At 36.4% G+C, this 20,499-nt stretch overlaps 1 protein-coding gene across 5 annotated transcripts in view; it reads right to left on the bottom strand.

Annotated features, from left to right (window-relative positions):
• Positions 1–20,499, bottom strand: part of DNAH7 (dynein axonemal heavy chain 7) — a 98,956-nt gene that overhangs the window by 36,660 nt on the left and 41,797 nt on the right. For 4 of the 5 annotated variants that reach the window (XM_052675019.1, XM_052675020.1, XM_052675018.1 and 1 more), the window contains 15 exons: positions 20,234–20,332; positions 19,446–19,694; positions 18,519–18,668; positions 16,483–16,665; positions 15,313–15,489; positions 14,887–15,018; positions 14,166–14,390; positions 12,654–12,851; positions 9,974–10,129; positions 8,738–8,906; positions 6,839–6,965; positions 5,246–5,465; positions 2,238–3,110; positions 1,180–1,409; positions 55–385 (listed from right to left, as the gene is read on the bottom strand). In XM_052675019.1, coding sequence (XP_052530979.1) covers positions 55–385; positions 1,180–1,409; positions 2,238–3,110; positions 5,246–5,465; positions 6,839–6,965; positions 8,738–8,906; positions 9,974–10,129; positions 12,654–12,851; positions 14,166–14,390; positions 14,887–15,018; positions 15,313–15,489; positions 16,483–16,665; positions 18,519–18,668; positions 19,446–19,694; positions 20,234–20,332 — 3,519 coding nt within the window. The remainder of the gene's footprint in view (positions 1–54; positions 386–1,179; positions 1,410–2,237; positions 3,111–5,245; positions 5,466–6,838; positions 6,966–8,737; positions 8,907–9,973; positions 10,130–12,653; positions 12,852–14,165; positions 14,391–14,886; positions 15,019–15,312; positions 15,490–16,482; positions 16,666–18,518; positions 18,669–19,445; positions 19,695–20,233; positions 20,333–20,499) is intronic. The other variant, XM_052675022.1, reaches the window with a different exon arrangement.

The raw sequence follows: 20,499 nt of genomic DNA, 5'->3' as shown, positions 1-20,499 counted from the left end.
CTTACGTTTCTCACAATACCACTCTAGTTCATGAATACACACAGTCAGATATACCTGTGCAGTGAGAGTGTCAAGAGCAGCCAGAGCAGCTTCTAAATAAGGCAGTGCTTGAGCTAAGTCAGCATCGCATTCGTCTTTGATGGCTTTGGCAGCCATAGCTTGCTCATTTGCCACTGCTTCATCAGCTTTCACAATTTTTTCAGTTTTGGCTACTTCTGAGGATTCTTTTTGAATAACCACCATCATCTCATCGACCTGTGTGCTGGCTTCCTGTAACTGAGGCTGCAGAGCTTCCAGCTCAGACTGCATTGAGGCGACTTGAGATGTGGCAGAGTTCAGTTTCTCCAAGCCAACTTCGTATCTTCTTTTCATTTCCATCACCTTGCTAAAAAAAAAATAGCGCTTCATTACAAAAACATTTAATCAGTACTTGACCACTGCATTCACTAGGGCTCATTCCCCAAATTTCTCAATACATCAAGTAATCAAATACTCTATCACGCTTGTTTTATTCACTCAACAAATAACGAATGTACCAGGAATTGCGTAAGCCACAGTTTTTAACTGCTCCACTATGCATACACAGAGATTGGTTTATAGATAAATCTATTATCACTTCAAGGTAAGTGAGCAGTTATTAAGTTATTGACAACAGAGTGCCAAGAACTGCAAAAATCACAATACAGTAGTTAAGAGAAAAAATAAGAGGGAAGAGGTGAGGCTGGAATAGAATTTGTATAATTGAGGAAATCCCTTTATTAGTAGAATGTGACACAGCAATTTTTTAGATGAACTTCAGAACTTGTCTTAATTGGTATGGCAGTGTCCAATCAGTGGGAACAAAAGGAAAGCAGAAGAACTTCCTCTCACCAGCCAGGAACATACAGTACAGCTGCACAGATGTGCAGAAACCCTTTCTGAAGAAGCTCAGCAAAGCTGTAGCTCACTAGCAAGACCGTGGCATCTAGCAACTCAGAAGCTGGTTTCCCACATATCTTTCTTGCAGCCTCCAGTGAATCTCAGAGGAAACAGGATGTATTAATTATTACAATTTCAATTATGCTTTAATTTACTAGAAACAATTCACTGTTTTGTTCAGATTAGCTATAGAAGATAAAAAAAAAATAATACTTTTTGTGAACTTGTGCTCTGTTAGTAAAGGACTTCATTGATCCTTACGTGCGTTTCTTTTCAAGCAGAGTTTTAAAAGTGGAGATCAATTCCAAGTACGAAGTAGGTGTAACATAGTTGTGTCTCTGAAGCTCCGCGTGGTATAAATCAGATAAAACAATGGTAGATGTATGAAAGCTTTTACACATATCAATACACCCACTTCGAGTTTCTTCTGACATTTCAACATCTTCCAAGAAGCGAGAGGCAACTGCTTCCAATGCATCTTCAGGCCACGTCTATGACAAATGAATCAACACTTCTCTTACTCAGCACTTCACACTTACAAATACCAAAACACTTTACAAAACAAAAACAAAAGTCTTTATCCCATTTCACAGATGAAGACACCGAGACATAAAGAATCAGACTGCATTATCATTATAGAAGAGGATAATAAAAACTAGAAAGAACTCAAACACCTAGAGATTTAATTCAAGCCTCCTGTCAAACCTCATCTGGAGCAAGCATTCTTACTAAAAGGAAAATCTCACGTTTTCAATATGTCCATATTGGTGTAAGATTGTTACTCTTCTTCAAAAAAATTTTTAAAATTAGACCAGGACCTGTTAAAACTTGATGGATTACATATACTTTAAATCATGTATCTAGGGCCTTTAGGATGTCATAGGCAGAATATAGTCTTACTACAGAGTAGTAGGGAAAACATGGTCGTCTGCATCAGAAAGATGGTTGGTTTGTTTGTTTATTTGTAACAGAGGTTACAGTTCTAAACTTTTTTTTGGAGCACAGGTTCTGGTAGTCCTTGCAATATAGAAAACGATTCTTTTTAAAATCTATAATGTCTACAGTACTATGTTCATTCAGCTATGCTCTTATACGACAATCAGACATTTTCTTGATGATTCTGTATTCTTCTTATATTAGCTTTTATTACAGTTAGGTTTATTCCATGTGTGTAAACAATTTAAAGCATGACACTAAAAAAATCCAAAGTATTTTTCGCTGCTATCTCAATCAGAATTATTTGCTAAAAAAATGACTAAACTCATGCGTCTACTACATTTCCATTAGAAAAACAAGCCAAATAAAATTTTTCTTTTTACCTGAAACCAGTCTAGCGTGCAGCAGTTGACAAGAGCAGGAAATTTACGAAGGCGATTACGGAAAGCATCTCCAATTGGACTCATTGCCAGTACTATATGAAGTTGATCTCGGCAGCGATCAACAAACATGTTAAAAAGAGCTATAGGACTACCATCAGTTTGTTTGGTCCTGTCCCTCTGTCGATCTATTTGACGCATTTGTTCACAAATTTCTTGTTTCTCATCTACTGCAAAAAGGTTTGGCACTTCACCTGCATTTAGAAAGTTGTTAATGTCTTCTAAGAACGACTCTTTTTTTATCTGCGTATCAGTGAACAAGAAAACTCCCTGCATTTCTGCTTCCGTAGATTTTCTTAGTATATCTTTCAAGTCTTTGTGCCATTCATTGGTACTGTAACTTTTGGTTATTTCAACCTGGAAAAGGTTGTACTCAGCCATGTGGGCTGCTAATCGAGTAAGAGACTGTCGGCCACTACCTCCAACACCAACAAGGAGGGCATGGCTACGAGGCTGTTTCAGAATACGGGAAATTCTACAAATATGTTCTATAGCAAACTGGAACAAGACTAGCTGCATTGGCTTTTTGCTTAAGTTATTAAACTCTTCGAGGTGACTCTCTACAACTAATCTCAGCTGATCCACATCAGTGATCTCTCTATATTTAGTGTCGTCTCTTTTAGGGTCATGAAAATCACAAAACATTAAGGTACGTAAGTCATCTTCCTCCACTCTGCCATCATTATTGGAGTCCAGATTCTGGAAAAGTTCATGAAAGTCTTCATGCAGGTCTTTATTCACAACTTCTTGGATAAATCCAACAAGCCAAGCCCGATCAGGATTATCCACCAAGCGATCATAATATACTCTAAGGACCTGTATGATCAAAATAGTTACATTGTAGTACTTGTTTCTGCTGTTGAATTTGTATTTGTTTTAATAAAGATAAATTGAATACAAATCAGAGAAAAAAAAATCAGAATATAAATAATCTTAAACTTCAATCCATAGAAAAAAATAGATATTTAGAGTCAGTTGGAACAGTCAAGCCCAGTATTATAGCCTTGGAATTACAGTAGAGATCTGCGTGGAAATACATAAACATATGCATTTTCTATGCATATTCTAATAAATACTATGCGTTTATTAATGTATAAATGTAAAAAAGGCTGCTGCAGATGAAGGAAGCCTTCAGATCTTTCTGCTACAAAAATATAGGAGAAGTTACAGTTTGTATTTCAAGCAAGAAGACAGCTTCTAGGAACCTTTTTTAATGAAAAAGATGGTGAACATTAGAAATGGATTTCCTGGAGTGCGTTGTACTTGTACTTATAGAAATGAAAGAAGCTTCTAGAAAAGCTTCTTCAAAATTTGCTATTGCTCCTTTTTTTATGTTATCCTGCTTTGAGAAAGGGTGATCAATGGGCTGAATACCAAAGATGTCTTCCATCACTGATGCCAAATATTTTAAAAGCATAACAATTATAAAAACCTTGCTTTCCTTTAATTCCAGAGGAAAAATAAAAAAACAAAGAAGGAATGTTTCTAAGTTGCGCCTCTAAGGTGTCCATTCTACTATGATGGATGGGAAGCATTTGCTGAAGGCAGGAAGATTGTGAGTTTCTTCCAAAGGAAGACCAGAAGGAAAAAAAAAAAACAATAGTAATAAAATAGGGATCAAACTTTAGATTGCTCAAATTTCCAGAGATCCAGGACTACTTGCTGTTCTTTTCACAACTGATTTGTCTTTTTTCGTAGGGAGGAAGGAGGGAAGAAATCGAAAGGACTGCATAAGCATTCAAAGCAGCAACCAGAGGCCACATAATCACATGCAAGCAAATCAATGGTCAACTTGTCTACAGAGATACAATTTGTATTGGCATAGAACCACTGAATGTTTTGGGTTGGAAAGGAATTTGAAGTTCCAACCCCTATGCCACAGGAGGACAGGGTTTCCAACCACTTAATCAGGCACTAGATCAGGTTGTCCAGGGTTCCATCCAACCTGGCCTTGAAAACCTTCAGGGATGGAGCATCCGCAACGTCTCTCACAACCTGTTCCAGCACTTCACCACGCTCTCGGTGAAAAACTTCCCCCTGACATTTCATGTAAATCTCCCCTCTTCTTGTTTAAACCATTCCCCCTTGTCCTGTCACTATCTACACACGTAAAAAGTTGATTTCCCTCCTGTTTATAAGCTTCCTGAAAGTACTGGAAGGCTGCAATGAGATCTCCCCACAGCCTTCTCTTATCCAGGCTGAATAAGCTCAAATCCCTCAGTCTGTCTTCATAGAAGAGATGCTCCAGCCTTCTGATAAATTTTGTGTTACTTCTCTAGACCCATTCTAGAAGCTCCACATCTATCCTGAGGTAAGGATTCCACACTTGGACGCAATATTCCAGATTGGGGCCTCACAAGGGCAGAGTAGAGGAGGACAATCACCTCTTGCTCTGCTCGTCACCCTTCTTTTGGCCTTCTGGGCTACAAGAACACATATAGTACTACTGGCTCACGTCCAGCACTTCATCCACCAGGACTGCTAAGTTCTTCTTGGCAGGGCTGCTCTCACAAAGTTCTTCTTCCAGACTGTACATGTATCTCAGACTTCCCTAACACAAATGCAACATCCCGCGCTCCCATGAACCCCCTCCTCACACCTGTCTAGGTGCCTCTGGATGACATCCCTTCCTTCTGTAATATCAACTGTACCACTCAGGTTGCTTTTGTCTGCAAACTTGCTGAGGGTGCACAGATAAAGATGCTGATACGCACCAGTCCCAGGAGTGATCCTTGAGGGACACTACTTGTCACCAGTCTCCACCTGGACATATTTGATTAAGTCTGCCCATTCAGAATATAAAAAACCTTGTCTCATGAATGCAATAGCAATTTACAGCTGCTAGGCAATAGGAAAAGATATCACAAAAACATTAACAGTCAAATTGGCATCTTAAAATAACAATAATAATAATAACAACAACAATAATTTCTTAGCATTATGTGATTTACCTCATGAACCCAGAGACGTTTTATCATTTCTGTAGAGTCTATTGTTTCAGGCCTTGACAGGCAAACACCTTGAATAACACGTGAAAAATCACGGAGATTGAACAAATAGTGTGATTTGGCTGGGGTAGGAAGTAGATTCTTCATAGCTTCTTTATATATACGCATGGTTCCATTAATAACTTGTGGAATCAGTTCTATAAATTGCGGTGGAAAGCTGTAACTGATAAGGTATAAAAGGTGGTAATTAATAAACAACACAATACATGCACACTTGTATGTCCCTGCTTTTAAAATTCTGTGCTTACGGAGTCATAAAATCATTATTTGAGCTGCAAGGGACTCTTCCATGTCATTAGTCCAATTCCCCTACAATGAACGGGGTCGCACACTAGTTCAAGGTGCTCAGAGCCTGGTTCAGACTGACCTAGAGTGTCCCCAAGGATGGGGCATTCCACTACCTCCCTGCGCAACCTCTTCCAGTGCCTCACCACCCTCATTGTAAAACCTTCTTCCTTACATCCAGACTATATCTCCCCTCTTTTAGTTTGAAGCCATTTCCCCTCATACTGTCTCAACAGACTCTGTTAAAAAGTCTGTTCCCTTCTTTCTTATACCCCCTCTTCGGATCCTGGAATGGCGCTATCAGGTCTCGCCACGGAACCTTCTTTTCTCCAGGCTAACAGTCCCAGCTCTCTTAGCCTGCCTTCACAGGGAAGGTGTTGCATCCCTCAGATCATTTCTGTTGTGCTCCTGTGGATGTGCTCCAACAGGCCGACATCTCTCCTATACTGAGGACTCCACATCTGAATGCAGTACTCCAGGTGAGGTCCCACCAGCACAGAATGGAGTTATACTTCCTCATGGGCAGCTTAAAAAAATATCAGTTCCCTTGCTAGATTAAAAGACCAACCTTGTCTATGAATCAAAACTAGCAACCATGGAACATGCTGGAAAAATTGCCTAAGGTCAGACATAAGCAATTATACCCTTTCCTCCCTAGATTTTTACAACTAACAATGGCAACAGAAAAGTTGGTCTAATAGCCCTTGCTATCTTCCTTCTATCTCTCTTCTCAAAGGGTCAGAAGCTGTCAAGCATCAACCTAGTCTAGAAACAGGATATTACAATTTTCTGAGACTTAGCTGTTAGAATGGAGAGAAAAATTAAAGTTGAATCAATAAAAAAATTTAAAAATCTAATAATACAATTTAAAATTATTCAGCAGTGAAAGATTGAAGAAAGAATAAACCTTCTCGAACAACAGGAAATTTAAGAATAGATTGTGGTTATGTTCTTTCAACAATTTCTAATCAAATTGTTTTTATACATCAAATAATACGGTACTACAAGGATGTCTCAACTAACTTAATTAGGCTCAGCTAATCTAGAACTTTGTTGGAAACTTCAGAAGAATAAGTTCACTATTTCAACATGATCATCAGTTCAGTTGAAGTAATGAATATCACAAAACGCACAGGATATAAAATACGTTCATTTTTTTACAACACAAAGTTCCTACAGACGTATATTTCAAATTTTCCTGTAACGTAATTAAATTATTTTGATTTTTCTACATACAAAAAGATCTCTTACCATATAGTCAGATGCCAGTCTAAGATTCTAGAAAATATCGTGTACATGGATTCATCATCAAATTCATTAATGGTGATTTTATTGAAGTGTCGCAAGAATCGTGGTGTTACTGGGTTTCGACCGCCACCTATGTATTAGAGAGCAGTGCTATTGTAAATGACAGAAGAAAACAGAGTAAAACAGAAAAAGCCTAGCAATCAATATTTTTTCAATCTTCATCATTCATTCAACTAGCAGTGCCACAACAAAAAGCACCAGGTCATAAACTTAATGAAAGCAATAAGCTAGTAAAAGTATTCATGGTGTTCTCTTGCAATAAATAGTATACAAAACAAAGACTGAAATGGTCAAGTTATAGACAGATAGACTTGAACTTATTTTAACCACACTTCTGTAGAAGAAGAAAGACTTTATCATAGACTTTACATGTATGTTCTTGATTTAGAAAGCATCTCCACGCAAAAAAGCTCAAGATAGGAACAAAAGGAGGTTTTACAGAAAAAGTGCCTCCAAAATTCGGCCAAAGTAAAAAATAATTTTGAAAAAGTAAGATGCGCGATTAAGCTGGGCTTTTCTTTCACAGTTTCCCTCTGTTCAGCTCCACAGACTAATCATTTAGATAAAGTGCTTTGTGGTTGAACACTGCTGCCCTAGTTTCAGCTGGAAGTTGATTTTCTCTTTTTTCCTCACAATGTCTGGTATAATGCTGTGTTTTGCCTTCAGGAGAAAATACAGTGTTGATAACATCAGTGTTTTAGCTGTTGCTGACCAGTGCTGCACAGAGTCAAGGACATTTCAGTTTCTCAGCTTCTCATATTGTCCTCCTATTGAGGGGGACTAAGGGCACACAAGAAGTTGGGAAGAGACAGAACCAGTGTAACTCACCTAAAACGGACAGAGGATATTCCATACCATATGATATGATGTAAAAAACCCTGAAGAGGGTGGAGGGAGTTGATGGAATGTGGAGCTGCAGCTAAGAGACTTTTCTGGAAGTAATGTCTTCCATTTTATTATGTTTGCCCATAGCAGCATAGGCATGTATTGGTAGCATGGGAGTAAAGGATGAATCTGTCAACTAATATTCCATTATATGTTGTTGCCATGCAACAGATGGCAGCAGAGTGGCACTCTGACAATAGCATCTGCTGTGGAAGAGTATATGAAGCAACGGTATGTCACTGAACTCCTCCATGCAGAAAAAAGGAATGCATCCGTTGACATTCATTGATGCTGACAGAACATTTATGGTAACCAAACAGTGGATGTGAGCAAAGTGAAGTGGTGGGTTGTGCATTTCAGCAGCAGTGACAGCCTGTCCCCTCTGCTGATGCAGATTTCTGGCAAAAATGCACAGATAATGGTGGTAACTGCACTGAACAGCAGTGTTTTGTACGTCAGAATTTCCTATATCAGTGTTGCAGTGCTCTTTGTATCTGTTTTGATTTCCATAGAAATAAACAGGAGGCATTACTGTTGAAGCGCACTACATGTATATATAGTCTACACGTACACAGGCTATGGGAAAGATGATCTCCTGACATCATGCGATTACTTCATTTTTTTGCCAAGAAAAGTAAGGCTTAACTGTTGCAGATCTCCACTTAGTGCTTTCTTTAAAAAGTTTCAAACAAGGCTTCATTAGCCCAAAACATTTTCAAAAATACTGTTCAGATACGCTCTTGTCTTCCTGCAAAGCAAATATCTCCTCCCGTTTGACTTGTGCAGTCAATTTGCTGCTCCTCAACCACTTTAGTTTGACTGCTGTTCATATTTTCTGCAAAGAAAGCATTCCCTGAGTCCTATCCATAGCCACGATGGCCAAAACTAAAGCAATAAGCATTTAGCATTTGGAAACCCAGAAAAGAGAGAAAAAAATGTATAATATATGTCTCTTACCTGGTGGTCCCATTGCACAAACGATCTGAATATCTACAAGTTTAATCATTGAGCAATCTTTAAGGTCATACCAATTCCAGTGATCTAACCACTGTCGTAGTAATTCAACAGGAGGTTGAGCACCATAGACCTCTCGGGCTGGCATGTTAACATCATCTACAAATACAACCTGAAAAGGAAAACAAAAGAATTTTGTATTTATTGATTTTGCTGACTTGGAATAGTACACAAGTACAGTCTTCTGAGAATCATCACAAAGGTCTTACTGGATTTGCTGCCAAGTTAAATAAAAACAAGCAGCTACAACAGAAACTGTGGCAATTCTAAAGCCATTCCAAAATGTACGGAAGACAGAAAATCTGCATTTCTTTTCTTGTACCTGAGAGCATTTAATAAGAGTGCAAAATAGTACTTGCTACTTAATCCTTCTGCACCACTGACATGCCTTTTCCCATAAAAACTCCAGAGGCAAGAAGAGCCAGGAAAGCTTCAAACTTCACTTAAGACTATCAAGTCTATTAAGCTTTATATCATTTTTGGCACTGCTATTCCTAAAGCATATGCCGCTGGAAACAACTTCACACAGTTAACCTAATTCAAATAATGCAAGTTCTAGAAACACATTTATGCCATTCATTCCTCTTTCTTCTCTTTTCCTTATTTAGAATTGTAATTTGAGCAACAAACTGAGATGGCTTTGAACGGAAACCTATCTGGGTTTCTGAATCCATTTTTTTTTACTCCAGAGCTCTGTCTGAGTATCTCTTCGCAGATGCCCACACAAATGAGCAACGAGGATGAACAAGCTTCTTCTTCCCATGACATAAAATCTAGACCTACAACCAATGACAAACCCTTGGTAATTCCACTGTTTGGTTTATATAAAACTCAGAAACAGCAACACTCAAGAGTTACGTGCTGTCAGCAGCACCTCACCCGTACAGAACTCTTATCTAAAGCACAGAATCACAAAACACTGAGGGGGAAGTACGATACGCTGATCACTGTTGTTCATATCATATATCTGTATTGTATCATCTTTTCAGTTGATTAAAATGAGATGCATATTACTAGTGAAAGAGAGAAATAAGATTGGAAACTTGTGCAAATAAATGAGAAAAATTAGAACTGGGGATTTATCTGCCTTTCTTGAAATCGGGTGCAATCAGTTACAAAAATAACACATTATATATTCATTTTCATTTAAACACCTGCGTACAAAAAGATATCAATTACCATTCTCTTCCCTAGAGGAGGCCCAAAAATTCCTTTTCTCCTTTTATCCAGCTTTGACATGATAATATTCTGAGTCTGAGCCGCCGTAGTTTGTGCTGAAAAGTTAATGAGCAGTGGCTTATAGACTTCTTTATTCAAATTATTTAAAAGGAAATTCTGGAAGAATTGAGCAGAAAGTTAAAATACATATATAGACAAACTTAAAAGCAATCTAGCAAATAGCAATTAAACAATTTGTACCGTTTTTATTTAATTCACAACGAAAAAGAAGTAATGTATATCTAAGATAACACTTCAATTGTATTTCATCAGATAAACCAGTATTTAAAATAATAGTGAACCTTTATTTGTCAAAGAAAAATTTCTACTTTGCTTTACAAATATTTTCATGGATTCTAAAAAAACCCAAACAATCAAAACAGTATATTACACAAATTCAGTATGTTAGTATTTGTACAAGCAAAACATTTCATCGTATTATTAGGAGTTGATTTGTAAAGCCTGTACCAAACCAAGAAAAGCAGCCACAGGTCAAAACAGTTTTGCTTAGCTTTAAAGAGTACCCAGGAATATTGCCTTCAAAGGGCATAGGAAAAAAATGTAAAAGTAAGTTTTATGGTCAAGATTGATCTTATTTTATAATGTTAGCTACTCTCCAAAGCCTCTTCTTTATTAGTTTAAATGCAATCTCTGCAGGAAATATGGATCAAAGTCATCCTTTTAAGTAAGACTGAATGGGACTCATTTCTTACCCACAGATAGGTAAAATCACAGGGTTCGAAGTCATCCTTTCAGACATGGCTACAGAGCAATACTGCATATAAATTAATTGGAGTTGGAGCTTTTAGACCTCACAATCTTTGTAGCAGAAATAACATTCACTTTCTACTTCTCAATTAAGACAATGAAAATATAACAGTGACAATATACAAAAACTGGAGAGAAATGTAACTCAATGATAACACTTCTTTCACTCTTTTTATCAATACTGAACTCCCAAGCAGTACCGCATTTTTAAGTACCACTCTCAAAGTTAACTGGGCACCAAAAACTTACCATATTCTTCATTACAAATGAATGCCTTGTGATTTATTGTTTTTTTTAATTATTATTATTATTTCAGAATAGTAACTTAAAAATTGAGGTAGGTTACATAATCCTTACTTGGTAACTTAATTTACTACGCTTAATTTAATGATAGAAAAGGAAGAGAAAATAACAGCTTAAAAACATGAGACTTAACTTATTTATCTGCTTACATAATTTTCAAGACTCGCCCTCTGCAAAATGATTGTACACAGGTTTTGTGCTGAGGGCATGAATAAACAAAAGCAAAACTCTATACAAAAAGACACAATGGAAGAATGGCTTCTCTCTTAGTAATTATTTAGAGAATCTCAGTTAAAAATGCAATAATGACTTTGTTTAATCTCCAAAGAGTTAAAAGCTTTTTTCCTTAAATATAAAGTATTACTCTATCATGGATCTAGATGGAAAATGAGAAAAGCTGATTCAGAAATTTCCCTAATTTCACCAACAGCAGGACCATTATATTGCTACAGTTCCATTACTTACTAGGCTTTGATAGTCTCCCAGAAAGATGGATAGCATCAGTAACCCACAGTACCTGTCTGATCTATCTGAAGATTAAGTTATCTAAACTTCTTAAAGTCATACATCAGAATTCTTAACCATGTCATACATACTGTTATTAAAATATTTTGAAAAAAGCTATCCTTTTCCTTTTTTCTTTAGCTTAAAAATTGTGAAGCTAGAACAAGTATTAACATTTTGCCAAAAACATTTTGTTTCAGAAATAGCAGAAATTGCATACAACCAAAAACTTCAGTCAGCATTATCTGCATTTCTTTTTCATTTTCTCTTATGGACAAGGATATAAAGAATATTTGGCATTCTATAAAAAGAACACAATTATTTTGCTTTCTTAATTTTCACTTTTTAACGTATTTTATTGCAATGAACAGATACAGCCAAGCGATTTTTTCAAGAAAACTGGCTGGGACAATTTTGACAAGCTGATTTCCTTCCCACCACGGTCTGTCTCTATAAAGAATTCTATATTAATACTGATCATAATTTTTTGCCTTCAGATTACTTTCAGTGACAAAATTCTTGTTCTCCACTGTTTATCAATCCGTGGAATCGCCACTGGAATGTGAACAGAGGTTATTATCTCCTAAACTTTTCCACAATAGCAGCAGCGCACAGTTTTGCTGCTTCTAACTCTATGTTCTATGTTCTAACTCTAGAACATAAATATTTCTTTTTCTGTTTTGTTTTGACTGGATGAATTAGTGGATAGTCTTTTGTACATCAGTGTCTCTCTGGACCGTGCCAACTATGCGTGGTGAAAAATGACAACATAAAGTAAATCAGGACAGGAATCAAATTGAAGAATCTCATTTACATGGTATTAGTGGCTTTTTTCAACGGATATTTGATGGCTCCATAAGAATCTAGTCTTTAAGTGTGAAGAAAAATAAAGATAAATAAGAAAAAAGTAACACACCTACGTAACTGCTTTTGTGGTTGCACATAATTTACTTTCATAATATCTACAACATTCATGTCTCATTTTCTTTATATATATAATATCATCAACTCACTCCTCATTTAACCCCTTTCAACGATCTCTAACATCTGTTTTAGAAATACTTACAGTGATATAGGTACTTTTTCCAGTTCCTGTCGGCCCCACAAACATAGAAGGCTTTTGATGCACTGTCAACAACTCCATCAGAGACATATATCGAACCGTATCCTGAGTTGGCACTATTATTTCATTAAATGTCACATCCTGAGGTATAGGAGGAGCTGACTTGAGCGTTTCCACCCAAGGTTCCCAAATCCCTGCTCCCTATTTTAATATATGTGAAAGTCAAATATTAATAACAGAGAGGAAGAAGCAGAATAAAACTAATGCAAATAGAAATATCAAAGTTCTGTGAATTAACGGACAGAGTTATCAGCTAATTTTAAAAAAAAACATTTAAAATAATTTCACAGGTTTCAGTACTATAAATGTGTGTGTGCGCACACAATATAAATAGTTTTCTTTAACTAGGATACAGAGCTTTGCTGTCAGTTCTGACTACTTACACAGAAACATTGTGCCAGTGCCTCAAGTGATTCAGCAATTACTGAATTACTGAATTTATGACTGAAAGACAACTTTTTTTTACCTTAACTTTTGTATCAATACACATATTACGTATATAACGGAAAAGAATACATATAACTATAAACAATAAATAAATCTGTACATAAAAGAAATTACTGCATAATTCAATCACAGAAATTAAAAAAATCAGAGTTGTTACTTTGACAGACATCTTACTCATTACAAACAACTCAAAACTATGCAATTTGTGGACAAACCAATTTTGGTGCTGAAGTGCCACAGCAAGGCTTCTTCCTTTAGGTCACTCTACTACAAGTCTTTAAAATATGCCAAAAAAATTAAGAAAATTAATGTAAGGAGATAATATAATTGTAAATAGCTCTAAAAAAACATTTTATTTTCTCTCCTACCGCCCAAAATATCAATCTTGAGATGAAAGTTGCATGAAATTCCTAAAGACTGCTCTCTCCTTAAGTAACGAAGAACATGTTTTTATAGATTATTATCGGAAGACATAAAGCTTTCACAGCTGATAGAAATCTCACTTCCTTCAGCAACATGCAAGTATCATACACAATCTAAAATCTAGACATTTCTCATCGTAATTCTCATTGTACAGCAACAGGAATTTACAGGACTGACAAGCTCCAAATAGGTCATTTATTTTATTTTGGAGTTTCTGGAGCATGCTAGATAAAGCTTATGCAGTTTTCTTCTCATCTGGAAGAGGCACATCAAAGATTCACATCTTAATCTCAAGGAAAAGGGACAAATGAGAAGGCACAGTAGTAGATTTTCTGCTAACTACTTCTCTACAACAAGCAATTACTACGGTAGCTGAAAAGACAAGCCTTGATACTCTAAGCCCCAGACAGAACACTGGGTATTACACTGGCTTATAAGGAAGAGCATCCTGCCTATGCTGTGACAGAAACATACAGGAAAGCAACAACAACAAAATACAACAACAATACACACGTTCCAATATTCACCAAAAATTACTTGACAGTGTAAACTTTGAGGCGCTACATCTTCTTTAGCAAACCTCACCTTTTTGACAAACCGATAATCATAAATGGTTCCTTCTGTTGGAAATGGGACTGTGAACGCCTTTGAAGCGCGTTGATCAATACCACTCAACAATTTATATTGCTCCCTTGTCTCCTCACTAATTGGTCCTTCAAGCATTTCTCGAACAATTTTGTCAAACTTCATACGGTCGTCCTCTTTACAGCTAGCTCCTACAGACCATGTCAGTGAAAATAAAAAAATACCCTACAGTCGGAGAAGAAACAAATTCAGTACCTGTAAATTACAAATGTCTTATTCGCTAAGCCAAAAACATTTTTGCATGAGATCACAACAGTATGCTTGACCAACTTAATTTTATGTATAAAGCTCGGGACCATGCTTCCAGTAAAACGGAACACCATTTATGCTGATTATCAGTACCTGATCTCCTTTTCTGTGCAGCAAAATCCCTGACCTACTCAGTGCAAAGCCCTCATTTTGAGACAACTCGAGCATAAAGAGACTTCTATTCCAAAACAACAGAGATTATACTTCCATTACTCAAAGGACTACCCTTTAAAGTGATATCCTTATTAACCCTGTACAGACACATGTATTACGCAGGTAACACTTTTTTCCTAATTGGACTTTACAAAATGCCCATTAGAATGATTGAATAGAGGTATTATTGCCCGTGACATCCATCCTAATAAGTCCCAAATTGAAGGTGCCGATTCTTTACTTTGAACATGCTTCCCACCTCAAGCCAAGAAAAAATGTCATGGTCATTCATAGCTTTAACTTTGGCTTCATCTGCAAATTCATCCATCATGCAGTCCATCAGATTCATTAGCGACTGAATTAAGTTTGTATCTGAAGTAGGAGACAGTTCCTGAGAAGAAAGAAGAAATACTCTTGATTGCAGATATGTTTTGCTCAGTGAAATTAGACTAGTTGGGTTTTTTGTTTCTTTTATTTTATTTGTTGTTTTTCACTTTTTTGTTCTTTTGCCTGAAATACATTCAGAAGCAGGTCAATCCCATGAACATCTTCTCAAAAGCCCTCATCTTAACAGCACTTATGAAAAATAAAAATAAATTGATATTGTCCTACTAACATGATTTATTCCTAGTAAGCAAAAATAGTTCATATGCTCTTTTTTTTTCAGAAAAGTTCTTCACCTCACCTTTGTGTGTTTCCTAATAAACTCAAGACAGAGAGGAGCCATCGCATCAAAGAGGCCCACTATAAATTCTTTATGAGCAGAGCTGATTCCTGAATGCATTTTATTTAGCCAAGAAATCATTAATGGTCTCCAGCCTAACATATGGGGCTCCATATAGATCATACCACACCTTGAAACCTAGAAGTAAATGAACAGGTACGTGTTATATTGTGTAATCTCAGAAGTTTTTTCTTCACTAAAAGAAAGTAACATTAAACATTGCAATATACATCTTTCAGGATTATTAGAAGTTAATGGGAAGATAACACAGAGAGAGGTGGTGGAGTCACCATCCCTGGAGGCATTCAAGAAACATGCAGATGTTGCACTGAGGGATGTGGTTTAGGGGAAAACGTTGGTGATAGATGGACAGTTGGACTGGATGACCTTGGAGGTCTTTTCCAACCTTTTTGATTCTATAATTCTAGGATTCTAAGATGTAAGAAATGTACAGTGAGTTTCTGTTAGTCATGAGATGTATAGTCAAGATCAAAACAATCTTTATCCTTGAGCAAATGGAAAATATAATCTGAATGAGATTTTCCTCTTCAACAGAATTAGCTCCCAAAGTTAAGGTCAAAAAAGTAATAAACTGACCACTTGATTGTCCAGCACTTAATTTTTAATTAAATTTTACATCAGTTTGAAGTAAAAACTCTCCTTCTCAGTATGACTATGCAGATATTTTGTTCTCTTTATATTATTACCTGAACTTATTCTCATATTCAGGAGGAAACTTTTGCATTTCACAAAACACCATTAGAAAAAACAGGCGTAACAGAGATTGACAACTACCATAAACACAGTGACCATTGATTCTACTAGAATCTGTCAGGTTAAATTTCTGCACGTTTATCATTGTTTCTTGTCTAGCATTTGGAAGGATCAGGCTCCAAATAGTTACATAGGGTCCTTGGAAGAACACTCATAGTCTCTCACGTGATACTGTAAGATTATAAAAAATTTAAAGAAGAAAGCCAAGATGTAATGTCTTGCACATTAAACAAACATCCAATAAATAATAATTTTTCTCAATCAGGTATATTTAATTTTTTAAAAAAAGAGAGATTTTCACTTTATCCTCCGTAACGAAAAATAATTGCAATCAGAAATCGAAATACAGGTGCTTACAGTAGCAGGAGAAGCAACTTCTAAATCCATTGGTTCAAAAATAAGGCTCATTTGCTGTGACATTGTGATGATCTCTCCACTCATAAGGCACAACTTTTTATTATCGTCAAGCACAGTATTCATATTCTCAATCCATACTGCATCCACTGGTCCATCAAAAATTAGCCATTTCCTATCTGGGGTCTGGTTAAAAGAAAACAAAACAAAACAAAAAACAGATTATTTTTTTTTTATTATGTTCACTGAAATATTTTAGCGCTAAATTTTTTTCTACAAAAAAAAAACAACAAAACATTGTATGTACAAAGCCGTATTATAAAGTTTCTGACATCAAATGTGTAATCTACACTCACAATTTAGGCGCATTACTTTGAAGCATATACTGTAGACAGCTACTGAGGGTTAATACTTTTTACTAAAAACTTTCAGTTATACTTTTAAAGCAGTATATTGCTTCAGTTAAACTACAACACATTTGAATAGTTATGACAAAATTAAATTGTTAATACAACAAATACAAACCATCAGTAATACCTACTCCGCATTTACCATAAAATTCAACAGGCCTAACTTAAGGAATATGGTATGCTAGCAGGTAATTAAAGGCATTTGTAGTACTTCTTGTGCAACAAAATACAAATAGCTTTTGCAGTTCTGTAAACTCTATTAGAAACAGCGAACTTCACATCAGTTGAATTCAAAACACTATTAGCTCACTGAAATTTATAGTGTTCATCACAGAATCACAGAATCATCCGGGTTGGAAGGGACCTCAAGGATCATGTAGTTCCAACCCCCCTGCCTAGCAGGGCCACCAAACACACACATTCAGATCAGGTTGCCCAGGACCCCGTCCAACCTGGCCTTGAACACGTCCAAGGACGGGGCATCCATAACCTCCCTGGGCAGCCCGTTCCAGGGCCTAACCACTCTCCTTGTAAAGAACTTCCCCCTAACATCCAACCTCAATCTTCCCTCCTTCAACTTGGATCCATTTCCCCTAGTCCTGCTGTTGTCAGCCCTTTTGAAGAGTTTACTCCCCTCCTGAGTGTAGGTTCCCTTCAGGTATTGATAGGCTGCAATGAGGTCACCCCGCAGCCTTCTCTTCTCCAGGCTGAACAAGCCCAACTCCCTCAGCCTGTCCTCATAGGGGAGGTGCTCCAGCCCCCTGATCATCTTAGTCGCCCTCCTCTGGACCCTTTCCAAAATCTCAATGTCTTTCTTGTACTGAGGGCTCCACACCTGGACACAGTACTCAAGATGGGGCCTCACAAGAGCCGAGTAGAGAGGGACCTCCCTGTCCCTGCTGACCACACCTCTCCTGGTTAAATGTCAGATGCTACAATTACAAGCAAAAACTGAAGTAATTATCAGTTCTCACCACCCTTATTGTAAAAACCTTCTTCCTTATATCCCATCTAAATCTCCCCTGCTTTTAGTTTCAGATCATTACTCCATATATTGTCTCAACAGACCCTGCTAAAGAGTCTGTCACCTTCCTTCTTAAAGCCCCCCCTTCGGATTCTGGAAGGCCACTCTCACGTCTCCCTGGAGCCTTCTCTTTTCCAGGTTGAACAGCCCCTTCTCCTTCAGTCTTCTTTTATTATACTCAGTCAAAATGTTTCAATGGACTTTAATGCAAGTTCAGACATAAGCCACGCTAAGGAATCAGTTTCATCCAAAATTAACACCAAAACTAACATCAAAATTACCATATACATAAATTTTGGAGATTTTATTCCAAACAAGACAAAATAAGGAAGGACAATGTAGCATAAGGATTAAATATTCATTTATCTCTAATAGATGCAAAGAATAACAAAATTTGTTTTTACATAAGGACTCCTGAAACACAAATCTCAATTTACCAGCACCCAGAAAGTCACTTGCATGGAGCAAAGCAGAACTAAAACAATCCGTAGTCTCTGCATTCAGATATTGAAGCTTATTAATCCTACAATTGTTGTGAACACACCATAGAAATGCATGTATTGAAAGGTTGTTTCCAATAATACTTTAATTCTGTTCGTGCTTACCTGAGAAGAAGCAAACGCTCTGAAACTTACAGCTAGGATGCCATCTGACCATTCATGTGAAACTGGATCAAACTGTCCATATAGCTGACCCATTGTTATGGATTTGGGATTTAAAACTGTGATCTGAACTTTGTTTTCTTCCATCAGCCCCTATAGGTACAAAAGTGTTAACATTAAATATTAGTTATATCGTATGGTTTATTTTGAATTTTACATATCTATTAAATCTTCATAAAACTTATATCAGGTTACAGAAGGAAAGATATCATAAATATTACATTTCAAAGATGGAATACAAGTGCATAAAGACAAATCTCCCAACTTTATCGCATGCAGCTGGAAGTATAATTTAAATACCGAATAGTGGCTTGATATATAAAAATGGATTTTACTTAATTTAAATGTTAGTGAATTGGACATTAGGCAGTCAGTTAAGATACCAAAGAACTGTACTTACATTTGCGTGGATGAAAACGGGTCAAGTCCTGTCTTTGTTTCATTTATCCCATGTTTTGCAAAGGAATAAGTATGACCATTTGGGTAAATTTCTGAGATTGACATCAAAACACCACTACAAACAGGGTTATTTTGGTTTGGCTGTGTTTTGTTTTTACTTACACCAGTCAAAGATATCAATTTTATTTTTCATTAACTTCAACTGATTCTTTTCTTGTCTCCTTGTGACTAAAGATGAGATGTAATATTGCACAAATCAGAGATTAGGTGAGTAAAAACCACTTCAGGAATGAACCTTCCTTAAGTCTGAAAGGACAGCTTCTCAATCAAATTCTTCTCAGTTTTCCCTTACGCTTGCCTAAATACCCTTGGGGTAAATTCTGTATTTTGTACAAACACAATTTTATTTTTTTTTTAAATTTGTTTCAAAACAGATTTCACAAGAAATATTTATAAAAAGTGTCTAGATACCTTCTCGCATATGTCCCCCAGTGCTCCTGCCAGAACTCGATACGCACAAGTTTTTCCACCAAAAGGCTCTCCAACTATCATAAAGCCATGACGCACGATCATCATCTCATATATCTGCAGGATCTTCATAGTAAATACATCAGTCATTTGCAAATTCATAGCAACACAGTTTGTTTTGATGGCTTCCAACAGGTCATTGTAGTCTGGTTTTGGCAGCTTCACACCAGGAAACAAATCAGAGGTAATACCCTATTCAAACGATTAATTGAAAAGCATACTTATTTCTACTGTCATTAGGTTTGAAACTCATGCAATCAATGATTTGTCCTTTAAAATTTAGGCAAACTAATATCTATTTAGATAAAAATAAAATAATTATGAATGTCATATAACCTGGTCTGAGCCAAAACTTCTTAATTTATTACTGATATTTATTTCATGAGCCTTTTTCATGTTTATGTGAATATAGATTAAAGGATTAATTACCTAATTGATCAGCTTTTATCAAAGTACTTTACAAAACTTGCTTTTAGAAAGCAGAAAAAGCTTTTTCCCTTCTCTCTCAATAACCAAAGGCTAGTTAACAGAAATATAAACAGTTGACCCATATGGTCAGTGTATTTGCTATGAAGGAACAGCTAAGACTGTTTAAAAATAATTAGGGGCTAAACTGAAGTATTTGGACTACTACTCTGATAAATCTGCTATATAATATTAGCATTTTTAACAAGTTTTTTTCAACATTAGTGAAAATACTTTTTTGTTGGTTTTTTTTTTTTTTTTTTTACCTCAAAAAGTGGTAAATCGTGAGACAAGAATTTCGGCAGGTTAACATCCGTAATGGATCTAAGCAGCAGAATTTCTTCATCTTCCGATGGATATTTCAGCTAAAAAAAGATTAAACAGCTTTACGTTATTAGTTTGAAAAGCCAATGTTAAACCCGTATTTGACCAAACAGCTTCTGTTGTGCATCTGTGCAATTATTTTTGGCAAGTTCAGGTCCACAAACAATTCTGGGTGTACGTTTATACTTTGATATCAGAGAGATGACAG

The sequence above is a fragment of the Tympanuchus pallidicinctus genome, unplaced genomic scaffold, assembly GCF_026119805.1.
Source record: "Tympanuchus pallidicinctus isolate F22 unplaced genomic scaffold, pur_lepc_1.0 scaffold15, whole genome shotgun sequence".
Taxonomy (NCBI): Eukaryota; Metazoa; Chordata; class Aves; order Galliformes; family Phasianidae; genus Tympanuchus; species Tympanuchus pallidicinctus.
This window is presented reverse-complemented; position numbering and strand designations above follow the sequence as displayed.